This window comes from Carettochelys insculpta, chromosome 2 (genome assembly GCF_033958435.1).
Source record: "Carettochelys insculpta isolate YL-2023 chromosome 2, ASM3395843v1, whole genome shotgun sequence".
In the NCBI taxonomy this organism is placed as follows: domain Eukaryota; kingdom Metazoa; phylum Chordata; order Testudines; family Carettochelyidae; genus Carettochelys; species Carettochelys insculpta.
This window is the reverse complement of record NC_134138.1, coordinates 275,177,285-275,196,011: the sequence shown is the minus strand read 5'-3', so window position 1 is coordinate 275,196,011 and position 18,727 is coordinate 275,177,285. Positions and strand designations below refer to the sequence as shown.

Below are 18,727 nucleotides of genomic sequence, written 5' to 3'. Positions count from 1 at the left end.
GACCGACTTCTCTGAAAACGAGGGGGCAGAATCTGACCTGCGGAGTGGTGACAAGTCGCTCACAGACTTAATTTAAGACTCCATAGATGAGTCCCTGGCTACTCCTGATGATCCCTCTGAGCCTAACTCTCCAACATCTGAAGCAGATGTCAGTAATGGGCCCATAGAGGAACCCTCAAGTAACCCTGAAAACGCAGAGGTGTATATGGAGAGAGTGGGAAGTTGGCAGCATGAACTACCCAGATGTGGACAGGCAACGTATCATGCGGAATTTCATTCTGTTAATCTTGGCCAAATAAATTCAGCTCAGCATGCTGTTGAAGCTGTACACAGGGGGATACAATTAGTTCTCGATGACATTAACAGAAGGGCAAGCCCCGAGGATTTTGTTCATTTACGTTTAATGAGCCTAAATTTAACTAACCCTTTGTGTTCAGTCAGAAGAGCTAAGGATGAGCAGTCTGCAGACGATTTCTTAAAATCAGGCCTCTAAGCTGTTACAGAACAATAAAGAGTCACACCTCCACGGGACATTGCGCCCCATTGCAAGGGTTGTAAAAAACAGGAGTGGGGGTGTTTGTAAAGTTTTAAAGTCTATCCTCAGCAGTCAAATCATCCATGAAGAGAAACATATTTAGTACGCCTGACTTACATTGCTACCAATCTCTGTTTTGCAGGCGGCCTCTTGGCTTTCATGTTTGACCATAAACCTACAACACAAAATTGCTAGTGGAAACAAGACAGTTTCACGTGAAACTGGGGTGGTCAGATCAAAAAAAGGTTATGCTCAATGACATAGCAGCATTTCAACAGCATTTAGGAGTCAGCATACAAGTGGTGCTTTATACGACAAAAGACAGGTAGGGCTTTTTAAAAACAGAGGTCCAGTGTACCCCATGACTTTTTTCATGCTGCTGAACGATGAGCATTATTACAGGGTTTTGGATGTGAAAAAACTATTTGGTGCAAAAAATTATGATAAGTTTTGCCACACTGTGTACCGTCATAACCACTCTTGCAGGTATTGTTGCTGCCTTGGCTCGAGCAGAATGTGTTCTGACAGCATGGGTGTGTAGGTGACGTGTCTTAACTATAGACTCTATTGTTGGTCTAAACAGCACTTAGGCACAAACTTTGCATCAAAAAACCAAATTGAATGCCTGTCTAAATGTCTATGTATTCTGTCAACCTCAAGTGGATAAGTGGCACAGGTGCAAAGGGAGGCACTGTAAGCAACATCAGAGCTTGATCACCATTGATGTAAATAATCACCTGTGTTTTAAGGATAGCATAAGAAAGTCTGAATCATCTGAAAGTATGCATTTTATGAGTCAATGCACTGAGGAGACAAAGTTGGACATTCCCAATTACACTTTTGCTATTTCCTTAAATCCAGAAAAGCCATGGGAATTTAAGGGCGATGAGTGTCCAGGTTTAAGACCTTTACTGGCAAAGAGTTCTGGAACTACCAATTCCTAGCACACAGTTCCAAAGGTTACAATGCATGCTTTGCTGTGAGACAGTTACTGAAGGAAAAGATGTGTGTAGAACTGATTATTTAGGATGGTTAACTAATGAGCATGTAAGTGAAGGCCCTGGATGTTGGTCTTTAAACTTCTTGCCTATGAAGCTTAGCAAGCTCCTAAAAAATGACGACATTTGAAGGGTGCAAAGGGAATTTTACATATTTTTTTAACATCTCAGGAAATCAAAATTACTTGGGACCTCTGCAATGTTTAACTACCCTGACAAGACATTTCCTAATGTCCAACCTAGACCTCCCTTGCTGAAGTTTAAGCCCGTTGCTTCTTGTTCCATTCCTCTGTGGTCAGAAAGAACAATTTTTCTCCCTTTTCCTTATAATAAAGTACTTGAAAAAAAGCTATCATTTCCCCTCAGTTTCTTTTTTTCTAAACTAAACAAGCCCAATTCTTTCAGTCTTCCCTCATAATTCATGTTTGCTAGACCTTTATTATTCTTGTTGACCTTCTCTGGACCTTCCCCAATTTATCCACATTTTCCTTGACACACAGTGCCCAAAACTGGACACACTACTCCAACCTAATCACAGAATCATGTTTGCTTTTTTTGCAACAGTGACTCATATTTAGCTTGTGGTCCTCTATAACACCTAGATCCCTTTCTACAGCACTCCTTGTTACACAGTTGCTTCCTATTCTGTATGTGTAAAACTGATTATTCCTTCCTAAGTGAAATGCTTTGCATTTGTCCTTATTAAGCTTCATCCTATTTACCTCAGATAATTTCTCCAAATCATTCTGAATTCTGACCCTACCCACCAAAGCAGTTGCAACCCCTCTCAGCTTAGTACCCGCTGCAATATTAATATACATATTCTCCATGCTAATGTATAAATAAGATATTGTATAGAATTGGTCCCAAAACAGAACCCTGCAGAACCCCACTTGTTATGCCCTTCCAGCATGATCATGAAGCACTAATAACTATTCTGAGAATGGTTATCCAGCCAGTTATGCACCCACCTTATAGTAGCGCCATGTAAGCTGTATTTGCCTAGTTTATTGATAAGATCATGCAAGGCTGTATCAAATGCCTTACTAAAGTCTACATAAACCATGCCTGGAACTTCTCCCTTATCCACAAGGCTTGGTGAACTGTCAAAGAAAGCTATCAGATTGGTTGGGCATGATTTGTTCTTTACAAATCCATGCTGACTGTTCCCTATCACCTTATATTGTTCCAGGTACTTGCAGATAAATTCCTTAATTACTTGCTCCATTATCTTCCCTGGCACAGAAATTAAACTGACTGATCTGTTATATTTTTATAGATAGGGTAAATACATTTTACACCTTTTTCAGTCTACTAGAATCTCCCCAGATGTCAATGACTTTCCAAAGATGACAGCTAAAGGCTCAAATACCTGCTCTATCAGCTCAAGTATCCTAACATGCATTTCATCAGGCCCTGATGACATACAGACATTTAACTGTCCTAAATAACTTTTAACTTGCCTTTTTTTTTTATTTTATCTTCCAAACCTACCCCTTCCCGCTAGAATTCATTATGTTAGGCGTTCCTTCATTTGACATATTGGTGAACACCAAAACAAAGAAGTCATTAAGCACCTATCATTTCCAAGTTCCCTGATATTCTCTCTCTCCCCTCACTGACCAGTGAGTCTACCCAGTCCTTGGTCTTCTTGTTGCTTCTAACATATTCATAGAATGTCTTGTTACCCTTTATTGCACTAACAGTTTGAGCTCATTTTGCTTTCCTAATTTTGCCCTGGCATGCTTGTATTGTTTGCTTATAGTCAGGCTTTGTAATTTATCCTAGCTTTTGCTTTTCATATTACTTTTCTAATTAGGACATCATGCAAAATCTCCTAGTTAAACCAAGGCAGACATTTGCCATACTTTCTTATCTTTCCAACACAGCAAAATTGATTGCGTTTGTGCCTTAATAAAGTTGCTTTGAAAAACTGCTCTTATGTTGTTTTTCTCCTCTGACTCTTGCTTCCCATGGGACCTCAGCTTCCATAGTTTTTTGAACTTTATTTTTGTGAACCTGCAGTAATTTTTGAATATTTAGAACACCTAAAAGTATTCCTTTCAGCAATTAGTGTCCATTCTAAACGAGCTCTACACAGACATGTCGTTACCTTCCCGCAGCACTCCACCTGAACGCCGGTCTATTCAAACAGAAGCTAGAAATAACATTCTCTCAAGCCTTTGAGCATAAAGAGCTATAACCTGAGCAGATATTCAGACCCGGGGGCAACCTAACCTTAGATGCAAAACTACAAGTTCCTGGGATAGTGTTTCTGTGCTCAGAGTTAATTAAGCATCTCCCCTCCCTCTGATGAGCTACAAGCTCCCACTCCCAAGGCTGGGCACGGGCGCTTTCCACCCACCCTGCAAAACCCCAGCGCTCCGGGTCAGCCACAACTAGGGCTAGTTTACCCCGACCCCCATCACGTCTCTCGACGCTCCCCAGCCACTGCCCATGCAAGAGCAGCCCCGGCCCGCACACGCACTCAGCAGAGGCCACTGCCGCTCGCCCTCAGTCCCTGCGGGGAAGTCCACCCCTGGAGCCCCCGCACAGGGTAAGTGCCCACCGCGCCCGCGCCGCGCCGCGCGCGCTTCCCGCACCCCGACCAAAATGGCGCCCACCCTGCGCGACTCTCGCACGCACAAACGCTAGCCGCCCCTCCCGCCCAGCGGAAATGCTCTCCCCAGCTTCCGGTTCCGCCCCTCTGCCGGAAGCGCCCGAGGAGCAGGCGCGTCTCCCGCCCTTGCCAGCAGCCAATGGGCGCTGCTGGAGCCGCGTCGCGGGGGTAGTGACGCATTCAGCCCGCGCCGCTCCCGCGCATCCTCTCTCTTTCTCTCTCCCCGGCGGCGCGCGGCAGAGGTCAGGTTGGCGGAACCGGCGTTGCTGGGTCGGGTGCGGAGTGACTCTGCCAGTGCTCTGGGCCGCGGAAACCCGCCTTCTGGGGCCCCGCGGGCTACGGAGGGGTGAGGGGTGGCCCTGGCTGCCGGGCGCGGCGGGAGCGGGAGGCCATTCGGCTCCCCGCGTGGGGCACAGCCCCGCCCCGCCCCGCGCTGGTCAACTCCCCGGCTCCCTCCCAACCGGGGCCCGTTCTCTGTAGCGGCTCCCTGACGTGAAGCGGTGTCGGGGGGCGGGTTGTGCCCGACGTCGCTGTGCCAGGAACAGGCCCCAGTGGGGACATCCGCTAGGCGGGGACACGCGGAGTTTCGCCGTTCTGGCGGGGTAGAAGTTGCGTGTAAAAGGCCTCGCGGCCTTCTAGGGCTGGCGGAGCGCTGCGTGTGGCCTCAGCTTATCAGCAGAGCCGGGAAAGCGGGGGGCTGGTCCTGACTTCCTGAAGTCCCTTTCAGCCCTCGCAGTCTGTGGTCCCGGTCCCTCTGAGGCGAGCACAAGGAGCAATGGGCTTCAGCTACAGCAAGGGAGGCTTAGATTAGACATCAGGAATCATTTGCTGACTGTCAGGGTGGTTAAACACGGGAGTAAGTTACTTAGGGAGGGTGTGGAATCTCCGTCGCTGGAGACATTTAAGAGCAGGTTAGACAGCCATCTATCCGGGATGATCTACGTGGTGTTTGGCCCTGCCAAGAGGGAACAGAACTGGACTTGATGACCTCTCGAGGTCCCTTCCCGTTCTTGTGTTCTGTGATTCTAATCCCACCGAAGTGCAGCAGGGGATGAAGGCTGTTAGTCCGTATGCTATGGCTGCCTCAGAGGAGCAGGTGGGGGTGTCGGGCAGATCTGCTAGGGCTGCTCCTAATGACTCCGCAACTAGCTTCAGGAGGACTAGTACCCAGAAATATCACCAGCATTTCTAGACGCCAGTGTGCAAGTGTATCCACCCACAGGCGGACTCAAACCTGGGACCTCTGGCACTTAGAGCGGGAACTTCTACACTTTGAGCAAAAAGCCAGCTTTCTCTCATCTAAAGCTATAGCAGAGTCTCATTCTATCTCTGTGTAAGTGGTCTAGGTGCCACTACATGGCGCAATGAACCACACCTAGGTGGATGGCTTACACAAGTGACAAAACACGGCACTTCCATGAGTATGCTCAGAGCCAAACTGTACAATAGTGCCCCGGCAGTGTTTAGGTACTGCAGCAGTCCATGGGAAATAGGTACAATCCTGAAGTGAATGGCAGTGGTCACAAATGGAAATTTATACCAGCTTTAGATTTTCATTGTAAATGCCAATGGTCAGTTTTAAATTTGCACAGCTTGTGTTTGCAGTTGCTCACAATTTACACTTAGGCTATGTTTATACTTGACCAAGAAAGTCAACCGCAGATATGCGGTTCTAGCTATGCCAGTTGTGTAGCTAAAATCATATCTGCACTCAGCTGACTTGTGTCTCTATGGAGGGGAAGGTTGACCGGAGAGTTTTTCCTGTCAACCTCCCTTATTCTTCACATCTTGCAAGGACTAAAGGGGTCGACTGTGACCCCAAGAGCTCGATTTTGCACATCCAGACTAGGTGCACAAAATCAAACCCTTGAAGATTGACCCTGAGCAGGTTGATCTTTGTGGTAGTGTAGATAAGTCCTTAGCTATTGATAACATGCTGGAGTCTTTGACTGACTGTTATTGATAAATGATAAGAAATTCCTGTTGCATTTTAATGGTTATTTACATGTTTTTTAAATGAGTGAAATAGGAAGGAATATTTCTTGAATGCTGATACCTTAGTAATGCTATATCAAAATCATAAATGAGGCTTAAACTAGCAGCACTGAAATTCATTGACAATTCTCAGCTTGAGATTACACTTTATTTTCTGGAACAGTTGAATGCCCCTATGGCCTCGTCTAAGCTTACGGCACCACGTGTGGTGCTTGTGCCACAGTGACAGACTGCTTCCACGCTGATTGTGAAAGTCTCTGGCAGCAAATATGCTACACTGACTAAAAATAGTGAGTGTGGATGAAGGGCATTGTTTGAGTGCATAGAGAACCGAGTAGGGTACAAACCCTCAGATTCTGGCATACTCTACCTAAGCAGTACTTCACTGTCTTCACTGCTGTTTATACCCATGCTAGTGGGATATATAGTTTCTCTACCCCATGCATCACTATAAATGTATATTTGCCTACGTGACATGATTTTCAGTCACTGTGGGTCAGGGCTAGATTCAGACGAGGTTATTGTTGGAAAACTCCTCACCCCTTTACTGGTGTCCAGAATCATCTGATGTCCTCATCTTTTTAAATTTTTATGTTTCTCTTACACTGTTTTTTTTTCGCTTTGTAGGGCCCCGAAATGTGGAGGTGACCCCAGTTCAGTTTGTCCTCCTCCCCTTCGCTCCCAATACATCTAGCTGCATCATGGCAGCTAGACTGGTGCAACACTGTTGTCGTCGGTTCCTGGGTGCCTCCACTTCTGCTCCCCTGGCAACCCCAGCTTCTCTGCTAGCACCAGCACCCAAGACAGTGATAGCAAGAGCTCTGCCTCAGGCAGCTCTTACTTCTTTACACACTTCAAGCCTTTGCTGGCAAACAGACAAACTCTCGTTCCAGAATAAAGTGCGTAGCAGAGTTCCAAAACAAAGCGAGGTTCGTGAACTCATTGAATCAGCGTCTAGTCCTGAAGATCTCTTGTATGTGAGTCAACAGCGCTCTCTAAATGGGGACCAGGTAGCCACACTGATTATCCAACTCTCCCGACTTGCCGCGGAGAAAAAACTAGAAGTGGAGAGCATCCGGCAGGACAGTCGCTTCCAACAAATGCTTATTGTTCTCGATAGCGAGGTACGTTTCCATGATGTCACAGATGGGTGCCCCTGGAGGGAGGAGTATAATGGGAGAACGAGCAGAGAAAGTGCCCTTTTAGCCACAATTGATGATACACAATTTCCCAAAGATCCCTGGTTGGTGGCCTGTGTAGATTTGGCTGGTCACATGATATTGGTTCTGCAAGCTCCTAGCAAGGAGAGACGAAAGTGATGGACTGCTTTCAGAAAGAGCAGAACGCTTACTGCACTAGAAACAATTAAAACGTGACTTGGATGTTCTGTTTCTCTGTGTACAATGGCTGGGGTGGCCATGGTATTATGCATCCCAGTGGGTGGGTGCAGTCTCAGGCTAGGGTGATAGCCTAGTAGATGCTGCTTGCCCTTGCCTATCACAATTTGCAGTGTCTGTATTGAGATTAAGCTGCAGCCTCCGTGTTGATGGCCTGAGGCAAAGGTGCTTCAGAGAGCCCTGCTATGAATTCTTATGCTCTTACAGGGGCTGTTGTAAACCATAGCACAAGGGTTAATAAAGTTTGAAGTGGACTTATCGTTGACGAATTCTGCTGCCAGCAGCAGCATTGTACCTGTGTTAATAATGTTAATTCCCCGCTTTGGGCACTTCAGTGAATCCCCACTCAGCTCTCAACAGCCAAGTTGAATCCTGAATTAGTCTAATGAAATCTTGGTAAAAGGATGGGGCATCTAAACGAGAGTAAAAGTGGGTTTCACACAGTACAATATGTTCTCCACTACCTTACCTTAAACCACAGCAGCCTTGTCAAATTCAGTGTTGTCTTCCTTTGTGCTCAGCACTGGCCCAGCTGGCTGCTACAGCAGCATCTGTAGTTCATGGGCCCCATGTTTCTATTACTGGATCTTGGGGATAAAAGAATGCTACAGACACCTGGTAGTATAAGTTGTTAGAAATATTCAAAATAATTTATTATTTTGTTATTTTATTTTTAAATTATTTTTATTATTTATTTTATTTAAATTTATGTTTAATTTTAAATTTTAAATTATTTATTTAAATTATTTGTTAGTCTTTAAAGTGCTACTTGACTGCTTTTTTGTTTTGAGAGTATATAAACTAGCACGGCTCCCTCTCTGTTACTAGAAATATTCAAGCATCTCACCCCAAGAGCCTGCCTACCCAGAGTTGGTAAATGGGATTGGTTTGTTTAGACTAAGTATGTCAAATTAATGGAGGCCAGCTCTACAGTTTTTGGGCATCTTTGCAGAATGAACGACGAACGAAAAATCAAGACCCTAGTATTCGGCATAATGGATGGTTCGAATAGGAGAGGCAGACCCCACAGAGAATGGATAGATGATGTAGTAGATTGGTGCGGAGCTATTCTACAGAAACTAAGCCACTCCGCACTGAATAGGGAAAGATGGAAGAAAATAGTGAGAGAGGCATCAGACACCAACGGGCACTGAGCCCACGGTTATTGATGATGATGATGGTGAGGTCTACAGTAGGAATTAAAGTGTACTGTAGGTACAGAATTCTATCTGTGGCACCCTCCCTTACTCCTCATGATATTGAGGAGTACAGTCATGGGCTGGCGACCCCAGATAGTTTGATTTTGCACTTCCCTCCTAGCCACACGAAATCGAGCCCTGGAGGATCAACCCTGACCAAGCAGGGGTGGGCAAACTTTTTACGTCAGGCCCACTTTTCATCCCTGCAATTAGCAGGCACTCACCTCCCCATCCCCCAACCTGTCTAATGTCATCCCAATTGATGGAAATTTCTGTTACGTTCATATGGGGAACCTCTTCAGGCACCTCTAAGAAAAAGTCTGTAGAATGTAAAAACTTTATTAATCGGTATATAAATGTGAATACAGACGGAACAAACAGTTACGTATTTCAGTGTTTTTAATGAGATGGATGAGCGTGAGACCCAGCTATGTCCCATTATGAAATTTCACAGCCTCCTGAAGGGGCCCGCCCCCCATTTTGTGTACCCCTCCCCCCCCAAGGGATAGTCACACCACTTTGTTAATCCCCATTGTGCTGCCCACTACCTGGTTTCAAAAAGTGCCATTCCTGGCTGCCTGCCAGCGTTTAAATGGGGTCTGGTTCCACGGAGCAGTGGAAGATGCACGAACAGATCTGCAGGTGGGTGCACCCAGGTGTGAAGCAGTACTCTCTGGGATGGCAAAAGGATTGTCAGAAGCTGAATAATTAAGAGTTTGTCCACATCAAAATTAGCACCAATAAGGTCACTGCACTGAGAAATTACGCTTCTTCCAAAGAGGACTAATTGCTGTAATATAAGATACCAAATAATTTGCTGTTTTTTTAAAAAAATTGAATGTGGGCACAAGACGTTTCACAAACAAACTAAACTTAATCTGATGTAAGACCCTGTGTAGAAAAGCCCTGAGATCGCAAAGGATGGCAGGTTGGACCCAACCAGCCTCAGTGGGATTCAGTACCAAGATGCTGCTGGAAATGGTTTTAGTGATTTGTATGGAAAGAGTGAATGGGGTAATGAGATAGAATGAGAATATGAAAGTTCTGTTCCTGACTTGGTAATGCCCCATGTGATCTTCAGTAAGTCATGGTATGTTTCTTCAGCTGCTTAATGGGTGATTCTTATTAAAGGAACCTTTGCAAACCACTGTGAGGTCTCTAAGCATTACTGTCTTCCCGTGGTGAGCGTCACCTGGAGGCATTGATTCGGTGTCCAGACGTGGCTCTGAGAGGCTGCTAGGCCTCTGGACATGCCAAGTTTCTGACAAGTCAGAAGACTGAGGCCTTGACTATTAAAATGCCCGTGATACCATTTGCCAGAGCACTAGTAAAGCACCCTGGCCAAATTCTATCTGAGCCTTTGCATTCTGCCTTCCTTGATTCTTTCTGCAGCTACAAGCCAAGAAGTTATGCTCTCCCTTCCTTAAATTGTTTAGTAATGACATTGAATAACAGCCATGTTTCATCCCATAGCTGGCAGCAATTTGGTGATATTTCTTTCATTTTCTGTGTAGCCTGTTGGAGTTCTTCAGCATGGGAAAATGCTTTAGAATCTAGATTACCAGCCATGGAACTTTTGGCTTCTGATTTTTTTCAGCTGCCTATTTGAGAACAACTGAGTAGATCCCATAGTCCAGCACTATAGTCCTATGCTGCCATGTGGATGACCTAGGATATTTGATCTTGCCCCTGTAGTCAAGATCTGGGAGCATAAGAATGACAGTCTTTTGGCCACTTCATCAGTTTCTCCTGAGAGAAGAGCAACAAGTCCCCTGTGCCTTTGGACTCCTGACACAGTTGCAAAATGTACATGGTGGGGTGTTCGGTTTGAGCGTAGGGGAAGACGAGAGAGAAATGTTGACTGAGACTGAAGGTGATGAAGGCTCAGCCCTGAGAAGACTAGAGCCCCAGTGATTTGTCTCCAGACCTGGTCTGGACAGAGCAGCTACTCATGTTGCAGGCCATGGCTGAAGTTAAAGGAGCAGTGAACGTGGAGTGGAGGCAGGAAACTCTAAAACCACTCATGGGCTGGGGCGGGAGGCCTTCCTCTGGAGCATTTGATATTTGTCAATGCTGGTTGAGTGATCCCAGGTCATAAATCCTCTATTCCCTGACTCCACTTCTCACTCTTTTTCAGGCTCCCTTGTGCCTAATGACCTCCCCATATTTTTCTTTGTTGTCCAGCTTTCCCAGGTCTGGAATGGCTCTTTTCTGCCTCTCTTGAAGAGCCTCTCCTTCCTGGGGCTGCATAGGAATGATAAGGTAGTGAGATTGGTGAAGCATGAGCTGCGCTGGAGGTTGAGACGCCTGAACTTCAGACATGTTGCTTCCCTGGCAGAGTTTGTGGCGGTCAGCGAGAAGGAGGAAAAGCAGAATGAGTTGCTGAGCGACTTGGTGAAGCAGTTAGAGCTGCGCTGGACAGAGATTGAGGACACAAAAACTGTGGTGGCACTGATGATGATGGTCGGGCACCTGTCAGAGACCCTGATGGACCGGCTGGAGGATAAGGTATAGGCAACAGCTCAGGCATGCTGGAGTCTCCTAGAGTGAATTGATTGAAGTAAATCCACTTAAGTCTCCAATTTTAATCATGATTTAAATAATCACTTTTAATTGCGCTTTGCATTGGTGCTTTCTAGTTATTTTTCTGAAGAATGATAGATTCTCATTGGCTGGCAGCTGTTAAAATGAGTTCATTTGCAAGAAAATACAGCCTCTGTGCTAAATCTAGTGCTGGTTTTTGTTTAGCAGAAAGGTAGACTGTGTTCATACAAAGGATTTATATCAATTGTATAGCTTAACGTGTATATAGATTCTTAATTTCGTACATTTCTTATACGATGATGATGCATTTCTGCCTTCCTAGATGACCATTTTTTATTCCATTTGTCTCAGGGTGCATTTGGATGGAAATTCAAATTCAGTTACAAATGTAAAAACCAAAACTTTAAGCTACCTTGAATGTGCTGAGTACCTAAGGAAAAAGTTTTTAAAAACATGTTTTGCATTTCAGACTGATTCGCTGAACAAAGGAAATAGCTGTAGTTAGTGAATGGAACTGATATTTTTATGAATAACATGTCGTTTGAGACTTTAGAACTAGTGTATTTGGTTTTTCCATCTAGTATTTGTCATAGTTTGGAAGAGGAAAACAAGCTTTCCTGCTTTTCCAGCTTCCAGTTGTTGGTTTTTTGAATTTTTTTTTTTTTTTTATTCGAATGAACTAGTGCAGGGGTCTCCAACCGAAATAGCGAGAAGAGCCGTTTTTTCAAATTCAGTTACAAAATCAATAATGCAGGAGCCGCAGTGCATGGGAATATGAGGCCGTCCTTAAAAAATAACATCAAACTGTACTTACTGTGACCCCTGTTTTAAGAACAGCAGACACACAACGTTTTATACCAATTAGAAAGTTGTTACCCCCATCTCCAGACGTTACCCATCCCCGCCCCCAAAACCACCCTCCTATCTGCAAGCTTTATGTCCCATCCCCAGGATTAAGCCCTATCAGCCCTACCTCCACATCGCCACTCTTAACCCTTATCAGCCCCACGCCGCCCTGCTCCCCCCCGCCGGTTCCTCCAGGAATTACCTGCCTCAGATGACGAGCTTTGTGCACTGCTCTTCCACGGCCACCACACGCAGACATCCCCAATGGCTCCTTAGTGCAAATCTGGCAGGGGCAGGCTCAGCTGCCTCCGCCCCCAGCTCTCCTGCAGCCTTAGAGTTCTCCCCCATGCAGAGTGCAGGCAGCTCCTTGCCCTGCTGGCTTCCTCTCCTGGGGCTCCCTGCCACCACTGACTCCACTTGCGGCTATGGAGGCTGCCACCACCTAAATAAAAGAACTCAATCCAGTTTTAATGGTGGGCTTTGTTTAAGCAGCAAGGAGGTGCAAGTGGAGTCAGCTGCGGTAGCACTGGGAGCCACAAGTGGCTCCTGAGAGAGCTGCAAGTGGCTCCTGAGCTAAAGGTTGCTGACCCCTGAATTAGTTGTTGACTAAACTTATATGAGGAAGATATTCTGTCCGCACATGCTGAAGAGGCCAGCGCTGTCAAGAGGTGGCTTAGTATTTCAATAACACCTGGTTTCAGGTGCTTACTTAACAACTTTCACCAGTGGTTAGAATTTGTTTAAAATTTGTCTACAGACATGGTCTGATTAATATTAGTTTTGTATTTAAATTTATAAACTAGACCTTAACATAGGCTATCGGTGGCCCACTTAATTTTAAATAGGTTTATTTAAACAAAAAATCTGTGTTTAAATAGAAAAATTGGTTTTGTTTTTAATTCTAAAAAAAATGTATTTTTATCTCCCAGCCTCTTCTGTCCTTCCGTCTCACTAAGATGGCTCATCCCATGCAGCTAGGAGGAGATAAAGGAGGGTCCTTAATGATCTGTATTAGGGACACCACTCCTTTAATTCTACTGGAGGGGTTGCTGGGATGACAAAAGGAGGCCACTCCACAGAGGGTAGGGTGACCATTGCACTAGGGTGTTACTGTGTCTCTTTGCAGGTTCCTATTTAAGAGGCTTCTCACAAATATGTGCACTCATGTAGCAGGTCAGGACTGCATGGCAGTGTATGCCCTCCAGAACCTCCGGGGTCATTTCTGATAAGTAATGTGTTTTCCCGCCCACAACTCTTAGTGGGTGGGTGGGTGGGGTGTTGTTTCAGCAGTGATCCTGGATATGACAAGCCAAAAGAACCACAGCTCCAATCTGAGGTCAGCAAGAGGATTGTTGTGGTTTTCTTTACATTTTATTGAAGTGGTCCTGTGTGAGACTCCATAGAGAGGCTGCCTGACCTCCAGGGCCAGACTTCACTGAGATCTGAGTACAGGATATCAGAATCTGATGACTGGGGGCAGGCTGCCTGGAGACTCCCCCTTTAAATCATCACAGAAGGGAGAGAGCTCTCTTTCCATACCTCCGTCTCCTTCCACTTCAGCAGCCTGGTTCTCAATCGGGTGGCCTGTGAATCAAAACTCTACAGGACTGGGCCTGTGGATTATCTCCTTGCCCCAGTGCTTACTAGACATCCTTCAGGCATGTGATCCAAGCGGAGGAAATGCTCCCCTGTTGAAACCACCAGCAAGGTCTCTAAGTAGTGGTTTCCCTGCAGCTGTGTCAAATTCAGTACTCACCTTCTTCATGGTGGGTACTGGCCCAAAGAGCTGCCACAGAAACATCTGTAGTTCATGGGCCCCATGTGTCTGTCTTTTTGGACCCTGGGGATAAATATTTGCTACAAGACATTGGTACACACTAATAACAATACCACAATTTAGATGGGGTGGGTGGGATCTTGCCAGGTGGCAAACTAAACACAGTGGGGTAAGGTTAGTAATGGACGAGATTCCAAGTGAGACACCAGAGAATGGTGTCAGTTATTCTGTGTCTCTACTCACCTCGGAGGTGCATTGGTTTGGACACTCAGATCCCATGGCATAAACCCGTAGAGCACTCCTGTCTTTGGATGAAATGTAAACTGTGATGCTCAGTGTTTAAGGCCAGAAGGTACCATTAGATCATCTTGTGTCCCCTCCTGCGTAAGACGGGTCACTTAGGGGAGAAGAAAAAAAGGTCTTATGTGTAGAATAAATATAGGCACATAAGCCTAACTTACGTCCCAGGCAAATTGGTTGAAACTGTACTAAAGAAGAGAACTATCATAGAAAATTAGGGTCGGAAGAGATCCGAGTCTTATCCTGCTCAAAGCAGAACCAGTGCCAATTAAATCATTTGTCAAGCTTGGCCATAGGAAGCAGAGGAGATTCCACCGTCTCACTTGGTAACCCATTTCTGTCCTTCGCTACCCTCCTAGTGAAGAACATCTTGAACCTCTCTCATCCGGTACCCTCGGGACCCGTCCGGTGCTGGACGAGAGAATTTGCCAGACCGCGGGAGGTCAATATTGTCTAGCACATTGCCAATACTTCCACTGCTTGCTGGGTTCTTAGAAGACATGTTGGGGTAAATTAGAGCTAAATAACAGCCCAGAACACTGAGAGTCAGGACTGGCGGCTAGAAACAAACTTTATGTAGCCACGCCCATGGCAATGGTCCTCTGGCTAACTAAAATCATGCCAGATTACGGATGTTGCCTGATGAGAGAGTTCCAGGTTAGAGAGGTGCAACCTGTAGTTTTTTCTTCATTTCCAGTCTAGAGCTTCTCCCTAAGCAACCCATTCCAGCGCTTCACCACCCTCCCAGTGAAGTAATTTTTCTTAATATCCAACCTAGACCTCCCCCATTGTAATGTCAATCCATAGATGAATGTGGTTTGCTGGGGAGGAGTCAAAATAGCTTTTGTAAAGGGAAATCATTCCTCACCAATCTACGAGAATTCCTTGAGGGGGTTGACAAGCTTGGACAATGGGGATGCTCTAACTATAGCATACATAGGTTTTCAGAAGGCCTTTGGGAAGGTCCCTCACTAAAGGCTCTTAAGCAAACTAAGTAGTCAGAGGGAAGGTCCTCTCAGGGATCATTAGCTAGTTAAAATACTGAAAACAAAGGGTAAGAATATGTGGTCAGGGTCCCCTGGGGATTAGCCAAGATGGTCAGGGATACAAGCCTATGCCATGGGTGTCCCTAAGCCTCTGCCTGCTGGGACTTGGCGACAGGATGGATCAGTGGATAACACTATCCTTCTGAGGCATCTGGCATTGGCTGCCGTCAGAAGAAAGTAGAAAGTGTTTGGCTAAACGGACCTTTCATCTGATCCATTGTGTCTGATTCTACAGTCTTAAATTTTATCCAGTTACTCCTGTGTTGAGCCCATACTGGCCACTTGCAGTTGTAACCAATCCCATTGTACTTTTTGCTATAGCAAGCAGTGGAGGCTGATGATACCCTGACCAAGTTTCATCAGAAGTAATTACATTCGGTGGTCTTTAATTTGCCCTATTGGGTGCAGTAGTTTTCACATCATGTCACATGTTTATTTCTCTGCTCTGCTTTGTTCTGCCCCAGAGGTGGCCGCATTTCAGGGCTGCAGGTTCTTTGGGAGGGTCTGATTTGTAAGATGCTTTGAATCACACCAGATATGTAAGCGATTAACCACGTAATTTGTGTTAACCCGCCTTTGCTATCTGTGTTTGTTTGTTTGGCAGGCTTTGGAATTAGCTGAGCAATTCAGCATTGAGGACATTCGGAAAGTGGCGTTGGCTTTAGCACTCCAGAACCGGCGCTCTGTCCCCCTCCTCCGGGCCATTTCCTATCACCTGGTTCAGAAGCACTTTGTCCTCACCACTAGCATTCTGGTGGACCTGGCCTTTGCCTATGGTGAGTGAAGCCAGCTGTCCCCTGAACTGCTCAGTCAAGTGGCCCACCAGCAGAATCCAGCGTGGCACAGTCTTTGCATTGAAATAGGACTTTAGCGCAGGGGTGGCCAACCTACAGCTCTTTGAGCCATTAAATGCGGCTCCTCGGAGCCGTGTACGAGGAGTTCTGTCCACCGCTCTGCACACGTAGCCCACCACTTGTTGGGAGAAGCACGCGGCGGTGGTGGCTCTGGTGAGTTGAGTTAGAGTTGTGTGGGGAGGCTGGGGCATTGGGTTATAGCAAGGAGCTGAGGGTGCCTGGCTCTGGGGGAGAGAAGGGGGATTAGGTCAGAGTGAGGGCTGGGGGTGCCTGCTCTGGAGGAGGGCATTAAGCTACATATTATATATTCCTTATTTGTCTGTTTATAGGTATATATCTGTATAGATAGATGATAAATATATAATATGTGGTTCTTTGCATTCTCTCCACATGGCGCTTTGCATCTGTGGCTCTTTGTCCCTTTAGTGCAGTGATGTTGAAAGAAATGCGAAAGATCACCACAGAACGCTGTCTTCCTCCCCGGTCCCTGCCCCCCGCCCCCCAGCCAGGCACGCACGCACGCACCCCAGATTAGTCACCAGAGCCCACTGGGGCGGGGAAGCCGCCGCTGCCGCCACACACTTTTGCCACCATGTGGTGAGGCAAGTGGCCGGAGGGGTGCCCCACATATTTCGCCACACTGCGCTGCCCCATTCGCCAGATGTGGTGAACAGGGAGTGTGTTGGACACCGTGGCTTTAGCGCGTTCCTGCCATGGTGATGCACTCCTGTAGGACCTTGAGTTCTCAGCTCATCCATTCCCATGCAAAGAACTTTCCGCAGTAGGTTGACATCTCTCTTCACCCTGTTTTGAGGAGTTGAGTTATTTAGTAACTGACATGCACCAGCAATAGAACTGTTACAACATGGACCTTACCAGTGCATTCCTGTCCACATCACCCTCGTATTGAAGCGCCTTCCCATAGGGCGTTAAACATCCCTCTCCGAACCTACCACAGATATACAGCTTTCAAGGAAAACTACTTAAACCGCCGTTTGAAAGAGACCTTCTCTGAGTGCACACGGAGGAACCAGAAATTCCTAAATTCTTATCCCAGCTCTGCAGCAGATTCCCTCTGTCACCCTGGGCAACTCTTTTACCTCTTGTGCCTCAGTTTCCCCAGCTGAAAAATATTGGTGTTTCAACAGGTCAGTGCTGTGGTTGTAGGACTGGCATTGAATTGGATTGCCCTCTGGAAATAGGTGCAAAGGGAGGGATGTCACCAAATTTGATCTCTGTCCATCAGATTATGGATTCAGGAATATTTGTTAAGTGATACTATTTTGTTCGGTGGCTAATATACAACACAGCACAGTAGCTCTCTACATGTGTGCTTGGATGTGGAGGGCCAGCGTATTTCAGTCTTAACTTGGATAGGTTTCTGTTTGCAAGCTACAGAGTGAATCAGAGTCTTGATCCATCACAACAACGGACTTGGTTAAACAGGTTGGACATCTCTAAGCTGGCGCTCTCTCATCTGGCAATATCCATAACCTGGCATGATTTTAGTTAGCTGGATGCCCACTTACCAGGGCTGCAGCAAAGTTTCCTGTGGTCCCATAAAGTTTGTTTACAGCCACCAGTCCTGGCTCTCAGTGTTCTGTGCTGTTATTTCGCTGTAATTTACTTTATATATGTTCTCAGAGCAGTGGGAGTGTTGGTAATGCTGCTGCACAGTACTGACCTTCCATGGTTTGGCAAATTCTCTCATTCAGCACCAGTCAGGTCCCAAGGGTGCCGGATGAAAGAGGTTCAGCCTGTAGCATGCGCAGACATAAATAATACTCATTTGAACAGAAATAACACACCCATTGATATAATAATGGCTTTCTGAGCTCTCTGGTCCCTCCTTCCTGGCTAGTGGTTTCTGCATACATTTTTCTTCTTGTCCTCTACCGGATCACCTTTCTTGTTGATAACACTGAATCAGTCTAGACAAATTGGCAGTGTATCCTAGCAGGTAAAACTGATGCAAGCCCCTCTGTAAACAGGCTGGTTCCTACTGAACTGTGTTCTCCCTGTCCTTCACCAGCTGGCTGAACTAAGGCTGACCTATCAAGGTAGCCCTATTATAAAGTGACAGTAGAAAGGGCTTTCAGGACATTCCATGCTTCTCTCGATGAGCCTAGTCATCTCGCCTGTAATTTGGATGATGAGCCATTGGAACGACCTTCCCCAAGGAAGTGGTGGAATCTCCCTCTCTTGTTGCCTTCAGATCTAGACTGGAGGCCTTTCTGGACGATACGTTAGTCCAGCACAGGTTGTTCGGCTCCATACAGGGGAAAGGGGTGAAATTCTCTGGTGGTCAGACTGGGTGATTGAGCAGTCCCTTCTGGCCTCAAATCTGTGAGGAAATGAACAAGTGTGATACCTCTGTTGCTTGCCAGCCCCAGAACGCCGAGAGTCTTAGCATCTTTTTGGGCTCCTGCTGCTTTGTGCGTGACCATGGAAATTTTGCCATTATTAGAACGTAGTCCAATAGCAGTTCTGTTGGCATGAGCCAGAACAGAGTCTGCTCACCATCCTCTAGCTATGATGGGTGTGCAGAGATAACAAACGTGGCTTAAGTATGACTCGAACCCCTCAGTAAGAAGGAGCTGATTTGCCATGGGTTTG

At 46.1% G+C, this 18,727-nt stretch overlaps 1 protein-coding gene and 2 non-coding genes across 3 annotated transcripts in view; all 3 read left to right on the top strand.

Moving 5' to 3' along the window:
• Window positions 1-4,270: 4,270 nt before the first annotated feature.
• The window catches only part of TBRG4 (transforming growth factor beta regulator 4), a 30,686-nt gene continuing 16,229 nt past the window's right edge, over window positions 4,271-18,727 (top strand). The window contains exons 1-4 of the mRNA XM_074986345.1: window positions 4,271-4,395; window positions 6,776-7,272; window positions 10,929-11,252; window positions 15,862-16,033. Of these exons, the coding sequence (XP_074842446.1) occupies window positions 6,850-7,272; window positions 10,929-11,252; window positions 15,862-16,033 (919 nt within the window). The 5' untranslated portion in view covers window positions 4,271-4,395; window positions 6,776-6,849. The remainder of the gene's footprint in view (window positions 4,396-6,775; window positions 7,273-10,928; window positions 11,253-15,861; window positions 16,034-18,727) is intronic.
• Window positions 8,025-8,162, top strand: LOC142009869 (small nucleolar RNA SNORA5). The gene has a single exon (XR_012644632.1). It is a non-coding gene; the product is annotated as a small nucleolar RNA SNORA5 (small nucleolar RNA).
• LOC142009866 (small nucleolar RNA SNORA5) lies at window positions 13,864-14,004 on the top strand. The gene has a single exon (XR_012644629.1). It is a non-coding gene; the product is annotated as a small nucleolar RNA SNORA5 (small nucleolar RNA).